An 8,776-nucleotide genomic window follows, 5' to 3' on the forward strand; every position below is an offset into this window, starting at 1 on the left:
GATTTAAAAGTACAACTACATATTTCATAGTCATGCTCTCCACACCAAACACACAGTATACATTATTAGGACACTTCAAAGATAAAATCCTTGAGGATAAGCTGTCCTTTAATGGAATGCAGGACTGATTTAACCTGAACATGGTTTGTAGCTGCGTAGAAAGAATGTATCCTATGTGTCTCAAATCCATTGTGTTAACACTTAACTCAGAGCCTTTGTTTTGTTTTTTGTTGTATGTGTGACACAAAATCCAGCAGACTATGTAGAATTCTTATATCAACATGTGGCTGTTACATGATATTGAACATCAAAATTTAATGGACACCCACTGACCTGAGTGGAACCCAGCCCTACATGACTACCATATGAAATATCTGTGCAGTCTTCTGTACAAAGAGGATGAGTTTCAGTAAACTGCTTTTAAAAGCTGTAGAGAAAATACTCAAGTTGTATGGTTTTAAACTGCCAAAAATAGGAGTGATGTGTGTCTCATAAGGGCATCCATTGCACTGTTGTCAGGGGCCACCTACATCAGGACATTCCCTTAAGCTTTAACTGTACAGTTATACAGGCAGGAAAAAAAAAACAAGATAACTTTTGTGATATTTTATTGACTTCTTAATACTGGTGGTAAATTCTGTTGCTTAATTTATGAATGGGATTACATGATGTGATATAGAGTTAAAGATTCAATCAATTATTATGACTTGTAAACATCAATAAACCATTTAATCATTGCTATAATTCTGTCACTGTTTGGTATGTATATACATACGTATACATACCAAGCAGTGATAGAAAGCATATACATATATAGATATAACATATGTGTGTATCTACTCATATATATATATATATATATATATATATATATAAATAGAAAGAGAGAAATACACACATACATGTTATACATTACATTTGCAATGAGAATTACAAATTGTTCTAGACTGAATTTTAGGTGTCATATGGAAAATTATTTTTTACTTTAATTTTTTTCAGACACCCCATTTCCAGAGGACTTCTCCATTTTGGCGACTGTAAAAGCAAACAAAGGGAATCAGGCCTTCTTGCTGTCCATTTACAATGAGCAAGGTATCCAACAGATTGGTATGGAGATTGGCAGGTCTCCTGTCCTACTGTATGAAGATCATACCGGTAAACCAGGGCCTGAGGAATATCCTCTTTTCAGGACAGTCAACATAGCTGATGGCAAGTAAGTATAACATGTACATACTTCTTAAAATGTACAGCTCCTGTACACTTATGCAACAAACTCTACATTTAATATTGTTAGCAACCATGCCTCTCAGCTGTCCAGATTTTCTCAGAATGTCCAGATTTCTGCCTCGAATTTTTGGTTGCTGATCATAAAATTTCTGTTTTTCTGGCAGATCAATAGGTTGATCTGAGGAGTGAAATTAGTAAATCATACTTCATATCCTTTAGAAAATGCATTTTAATAAATACCTAGTTATTCTAACAACATTCTAAGTTTATAAGAGCATTATTTAAACTTGTTCCCTATTTTGGGCCTTTGTCTCCCATTATGTCATGCTTTGCCCAGACTTCTTAGTCTAAAAGGTTGAGGGTTATGTCAGTGACAGTGAAAGCTGTTTCACTTCTTCTGTATTTAGTATAACATATTTATTATAACATGCCAAAATGCCCACTGATATACTACACATTATATGACACTTCCAGGCTATATTTCTGGAGCTTTTTCTTGGGTTTGCCTTGTGAATACATCTTGGCTTCATGGGAGCACCACAATTAACAACAGCAGCCATTACAGCAGCTACAATGACAACAAAATGCTAAATACATAACTAAATAAACAGATACATGAAAATTGTTTCACTATATGCATAATGAAAACAGCCTACAAAGTATACACATATTTCCTCCTGTTATATAGTATGCTATAGTTTCCTTAACTAACAGGGAATACTAAGAGCTACTGAATGGCAGTTTCTTGGGAACCTGATGCTGCAATTTCAAGCTCTTAATTTGTGAGTCTCAAAATTAAAAAAATATATATTAAATGAACAAATACAAATATTAAATAATGCTTCACCCTTGTGAGGGAATAGGGATGAGTTTCCTCCTGAAGTTGGTGGGTGGATGCACTCTTCTTGCAAAAAGTAGCTTTGAAAATTCATGATTTTCAGAAATTTAAGTTTTGCAATTATGGTATTTGAAATTATGATAAGGAGGTAATTTATTTATGGTCGAGTATGTAATTCTGTTTGGGTAAGTTGTCATGTAATTAAAAGGCCTAAAGAAGCTACTCAACAATATTAAAGTCAGTTTCCCCATCAGTGAGCATAATATTCATTATGGTTGGCATGTATTTACAACACAGGATCATACCTAAAGGTAACTGCATTTGTGATTAAAACTTCTTTTCAAAATAGGTGAAGGTAGCTTGCATTAGACAAGGAAGAATGAACACTGTATAAGTATGGCAAAGAGATTCTCTTTTTCTGACATTATTGTATTCAGGAAGGAGCAATCAGGCCGCTTCCTTCTTCAGATTCTTTGACTGAGAATGCTTGAACACTACCTGAAAAGTTAGAAAAGCAGTAATGACTGCAACTTTGTGATATATCTTAGCTATTATGATGCATTTTACAAGAAAACTAAAATTTCTGACGTGTGAATTACTGTGAAAAATGATTGGCTACAGCTAATTTACATACCGAGTAAAAGTAACAATTTTTAATAGAGTGCTATGTACTCTTCATATTTCTCCTTAGTATTCAGAAACTAAAGACTGCTTTAAAACAAGTTTAATTCTTTACAAAGAATATATTTCTAACAACAGCACCTGCAGCATGTTTTGTGTAAAGGCTAATTATTCGATCTGATGAGCAGGAGTATGTAGTCAGACCTCGCACTCATATTTTGCTGCTTGATTTTTTTTTTATCTCAAAAGCATTGTGAAGAGACACTTCCCAGAACTCTTGGAAAAACCTTTTCTAATGTTTTGCTAGCGATATTGCTGTAGTCCAAAGTATCACCACTATAAAATGTGCAGAAGTTTAAATATTTTCATAACTCTCACCTCTCCAAATGACGCATATTTGATAGCATTAATTAGATGCGATCCATGACAAGCCCACCCAAAATTAAGTCCTCCTAAATATGAATAAGGGTCAGTATTTAAAAGGAGAGTAAAGCCACATAGACAGGGAAGTACGCTTTAGGAAGAGATGACATTCTGAAGAACAGTTCATTTAATGAACTGGAGTAATTACAGTTGAAAGACTGACTTTTGAAGTACATGAATAAACTATGGAAATATGCCTCCAGAGTGCAGACATGTATACTTACATTTAATTCCTTTTTCTTGACAGAATTGTTATGGACAAGATAGAAAATGGCTATCCCATCATTGATATGTTTGAATGGAAAGAAAATGGGAGAATTGAATAAATCCAAAGACAAATCAAAAAAGTCAATAAATAATTGGTCTGTCAGACTCACAATTTATTGAAAACATTTTATTTTCAGTACCTTTCAAGCTCTATGCCATAGGTTTATAGGTTCTTAGGTAGGTACTAGGCTATCTGCCCGAGAGCATTTATAAGCCTAGCCAGAGTGTCGGCTTTCACCGCCCCATTGATTAATTAACTGATCCTCTGTCAAGCAGAGCCAATGAAGTGATCCCAGGGGTGTATTTTCTGTTACCCATCCACTCGTCAAGGTTTCTCTTGAAGAGTGTTAGTGAGGGGCTCTGCCTGATGTAATTTGGAATTTTGTTCCAAAGCATGGGGAATCTCTGTGACAGGAATCTATCCCTCCAGCATGTTCTATTTATTGTTGTGGCAAGGTTTAGCTCACTAGAGCATGTGGCTCGTAGTGACTTGGATTTCTTTAGGTGAAGCATGTCCATCAATTCTGAGTTGGACATGGCTTTGTAAGTCAGGCAGAGATCACCTCTGAGTAAGTGATATGCCACTGAGTACAGCCAGAGTTTTTTCAGTCGGGCTGCATAGGACATATGTTTGAGACCAGTAATCCTCTTGGTGAGGTACTTTTGTGGTCTTTCCAGCTGTTGGAAGTGTCTTATGAGGTACATCTCAAATGGGGCATTGTACTCTATGATGGGTCTAATGAGTGACGAGTAGAGGGGCACTATAACCTCTTTATTTCTGGATGCAAACCCTTTAGTAATTAGATGGGCCACATAGAAGGATTTCCTAACTACTTTGGCAATATGATTGTCAAAGGAGAGATTACTATCTACCTGGGTCCCCAGATCTCTTATTACCTCTTCTGTATTAAGGGGGCTGCAACATGTGGTAATTTGTGGGTGTTTTGTTTTTCCCAAATGGGATGACTATGCATTGTTTGGCATTTAGCTTGAGGCCATGACTTTGACAACAGGTGTCCATCTGAGTAAGGCCCTTTTGGAGGATGTCCGTGTCAGCTGGAGAGTCAGTTATGGCTCCCAGTTTGCAGTCATCGGCGAACTTGGTTAGCCATAGTCCTCCTGTGTTTGCCTGTACTTCTGGGAAGTATATGCCAAACAGTAGGGGTCCCAGGACCAAGCATTCTGGGACACCACTTGTGACTGGTTTAGAGTCGGACCTGGAGCCTGCTATTCTTACCATGTGAGTTCTGTCTGTAAGCCAGTTGGCAAACCATCTCGTGATGTAGGGTTAAGGAACTTTTCAAGAAGACTACAACAAACCAAATGATGAAAGACTGCAAAAAGTATACTTATGATTAGAGAAGCCTCTTGGTTAAAAAAAAAAAAGAATGAATGAATGAAAAGTTGTATTACTGCTACAGTCAGTCAGGCACTGGATTTCCTATGTCCTGTTCACATATATAAATGAAGAATACACAACAGCAACAATGTAATTCAGAAACATATAGTATGCCAGTATGCATATCAGAGATGATACCAGCAAATGTACTGTGGTGCATTACCAAGGCTACTAACAGGAAAGAAGCTACTATGTTCATCAAATTGATCATTTCTGCAGAAACCTTATCCTAATGGGTTATATCCTGTATATGTGACAAACTGTCCAGCTTCCAAAGCTTCAGGGCATCTTCCACATGCCCAAACCATCAGTCAGTTTGAGCTGACCAGACTGAAAGGACAGGTTTGGGTGTCAAGCCCTTTAGAGCTTTCCTGCCACTGAAGAGTATGGTTCCCCAGAAGCTTTCTAGGATCGATGGTTGGCTTGTGCTGTTCCTTTGCTGGGAGGATAAGTTTCCTTTGTGGAACAAACCTTCAGTTTTAAAAACTGTTTGTTTAATTTCACTTTCCTGTACAGAAAAGTTATTTTAAAGCATGGAAAACAGTATTACTGATTGCTCTCAGCTCTGCAAGAAGGGTAACTGAGTTGCAAGCTCTTATGGTGAGTCAACTTAATCTCATTTTCCACAAGGGCAGGGTTTCTTTGAGAAGTGGTATCTGAGTTTACTTTAAGCCAAATAAACAATCTCTCTGTTTTGTTTCCTGAACCAAAAAATTGAGGAAGAAAGCATACTCCATACCTTGAATGTCCACAGACATCTCATGTACTATCTTGACAGAACTAAACTTTTTACAAATTTGGATCAGTTGTTCATTTCTTGTGAAGGAAAATAGAAGGGACAATCTGTGTTAAAGCTGACTATTTCCAAATGGTGATCTAAGGCTATTACCTTTTGTTATACTCACTGCAACTAAACTGTTCAAGGCAAGGTCAAGGCCAACTCTACCAAAGCCTTGGTTTTATCTATGGCTTTTTGGAAAGGACTGGATTCTAGAAGTATTCTAAAAACAGCAACTCGGTCCTACGTACATACTTTTACAATGCACTATAAGCTTAATTCATTCTCTAGGTCTAGATCAGTCTTTGCTAGGATGATTCTTCATTGGCTCCTGGACTCTTCTCCTTCCACTCCCAAAAAATAGTAAAACAATCATTAAAGTTTGCCAGTTGTTCTCTCAGCATTTCTTAAGGATTGGATGAATGTTTATTCATAAACGTGTGTTATCAAATGCAAAATTAGTAAAAATGTGAACTGTCATTCACAGGTATGCCAGTATCACCAGGGATCTCTACAAGTTTTATTAAACAAAAGATAAATGCAATGGTGTTTCACAAAGATGATACAGTGCTACAGAAAATGGCCATGAATTGTCAGATGTCTTATTGGATCATAGGAGGTACTAGGCTGTTGGCCCTGAGGCCCTTATAAGCCTAGCCAAGAGTTTGTCCCATGTTTAGGCAAATCAGCACCTGATGCCCCTGTCCAGCTGGGACATGAGTGGAATCCCAGGGGTATATTTTCTGTTTCCTATCCAGTTAACCAGGTTGCGCTTAAAAAGGGGTAAAGAGGTACTCTGCTTGATGTGGCGAGAGAGTCTATTCCACAGATGGGGGAGTCTCTGTGACACAAATCTGTCCCACCAACAAGTCTTGTTGATGTCACAGACCAGGTTGAGACCATGCATGGAACTTGACTTGCGGATATGCAGCAGTCCCATCAAGGTGGGGTCCGTGAACTCCTTGTATGCCAGACAGAGGTCACCTCTGAGGAGTCTGCATGAAACCGAGTAGTGGGATAGGGCTTTTAGCCTATCTGTATATGATAGATGTTTGTGGCTCTGGATTCTCCTGGTGAGGAACCTCTGTGGTCTCTTCATCTGCTGCATGTGCTTTCCAAGGTACATGGACATTTAAAGTCCTCCTACGTGCCATTTAAATGAGATTTTAAACAGTATCATTTTAAGAAAACTGGAGTTACAAACTATTTTACCTCAAATCATATTTGTTAAAAAAAATTGTGTTCTGTGCATAAGAGCATAGTTCCTTATATCTTACTATGCTGATCTGCAATGGATTAAGACATTTAAATCAGTTTATTTAAAGAAATCTTCTCAGTAAGTAGTTATATCTAAGATCCGACCTTTATAGTACCAATTTTTGAGCATGAGTAAGGTGTCTGTTTTCACATTTGTTTTACCTAGAATAAATCAATTATGATCAGCTGCTGGGAATGTATTGTGCAATACATAAGCATTTTACAGGAATATATTTATGTGAGGTAGAATTAAAGTAATCTGCATGCAGTGCTATGAGAGAATTAAGGTAAACAGTAAAATCTGCATGCAGTGCTGTGAGAGACTGTGTGGTATGTTTTGAAGTTGGTGGCGGTAAGAGCAGAAATGCAAATAAGGATGTAATTTTTTTATTTATATATTAATTGTCTGAGAAACAAAATTAGTATCAGGAATGAAGGCGGAAACAGAAAAACAGAAAAATCTATGTTTATTAAATGGTGGTAATAACCAGACTAAGAAAGGATTGACACAATGTTAGCAGGCCAGTGGGGGACTCATGCACTGATTTTATATTTGACTGTTTGATGACAATTTCTATGAGAACCAGTAAAACTACACTAGCAATACTCTGTTGATTTGGTTTAACAACTGGGAGTTGTAGTAATAAAGTTGGAAGTTTCCGGGGTACCAGTTGGTTGATTAGTTTAGTGTAAAATGGTGACGTAAACTGCCAATTTGCATAATAACCAGTCATAGAAGAAAAAGTTGTCTAAAACTAATATTTATCCAGTTCACTGAGAATAAAGTTATCAGTTATTTACATACATTACATAGGATATGAGAAACAAAAATCCAGAATATAAACCTATATGTTAGTAGGGAAAGATACTACTGTAAGGAATGATGCCACCGAAGAGACTGTTCATGGTTATGGCACAGTTTGTTACCATGCAGTTCAGAGAACTGTTATTAAGGGAACAGAGATTTTTGAATCACTGAGAAAGTCACATTTCAGTGAAAGATGACATACACAGAGAAAGATTCTCAAGCTGTCTTTTTTATGGGACAAAGCCTCATAAAAACATCCTGCATGTGATGGTCTATCCCGACTCCTATTCCTGTACAGCCTATAACCATAAAAATCATTTAAGGTTAGTTGAAGGTAATAAACTCTTGCTTTTATGGAACTATAATGTGGTTACTAGTTCAGTCAGTTCATATGCTATGAATTTCGATAAACTGAATTAGCTTTCTTTCAATCTTTTCAATTAATTTTATCTTTTGAGTTCCACACTGCTGTTAGTAATTTGTGTTATAACCACTGAAATTATGACCTATATGTCCTTTATTACCAAGTTACTTGTGGTATTAATAAATAAATTTGCTGCATTGCACTTAAAGAAATACTCCTCCTTTCATAAGACATTAAAATAAGTGACTTATACAAAACTAATACTTTTTAAGAGAAAATTATAGCTTCTGTTCACAAACTATAATTTTATGGCTATGTGTTTTTCCTCTTAGATGGCACAGAGTTGCAATTAGTATTCAAAAGAAAACTGCCACCATGATTGTAGACTGCAAAAAGAAGGTGACTAAACCCTTGCCCCGGAATGAGCACCCCATCATAGACACAGATGGCATCATTGTGTTTGGAACAAGAATACTGGATGAGGAGGTGTTTGAGGTAAGCATACCGGCACATCTGAAGCTGTGTGCCTCCCATTTTATAACACTTACAGATTCAGGATCACTGTCACGTCATTTTGTTAACAAACTTGCTACCTTCTACAAGTAAAATCACACTATATAATCATAATTAATCTCAGAAAAAATAAGTTTTTCAAAATTATCTTATTTCTACATATAATATAAACATTCTGATTAATAAGCCTTGGTTAGTGCTAACAATTTCCAGTTTTACATGGAAATCAATGCTAACAAATGTTTTAAATATTTCTTGGCCAATTTGTTTATTTTTTGAAT

General features: G+C 36.5%; 1 protein-coding gene across 2 annotated transcripts in view; it reads left to right on the plus strand.

Annotated features, from left to right (window-relative positions):
- Positions 1-8,776, plus strand: part of COL5A1 (collagen type V alpha 1 chain) — a 1,013,097-nt gene that overhangs the window by 327,944 nt on the left and 676,377 nt on the right. For both annotated transcript variants that reach the window (XM_044058757.1, XM_044058756.1), the window contains exons 3-4: positions 1,000-1,213; positions 8,315-8,477. In XM_044058757.1, coding sequence (XP_043914692.1) covers positions 1,000-1,213; positions 8,315-8,477 — 377 coding nt within the window. The remainder of the gene's footprint in view (positions 1-999; positions 1,214-8,314; positions 8,478-8,776) is intronic.

This window comes from Protopterus annectens, chromosome 16.part0 (genome assembly GCF_019279795.1).
Source record: "Protopterus annectens isolate FY-2018-M chromosome 16.part0, PAN1.0, whole genome shotgun sequence".
Taxonomy (NCBI): domain Eukaryota; kingdom Metazoa; phylum Chordata; order Ceratodontiformes; family Protopteridae; genus Protopterus; species Protopterus annectens.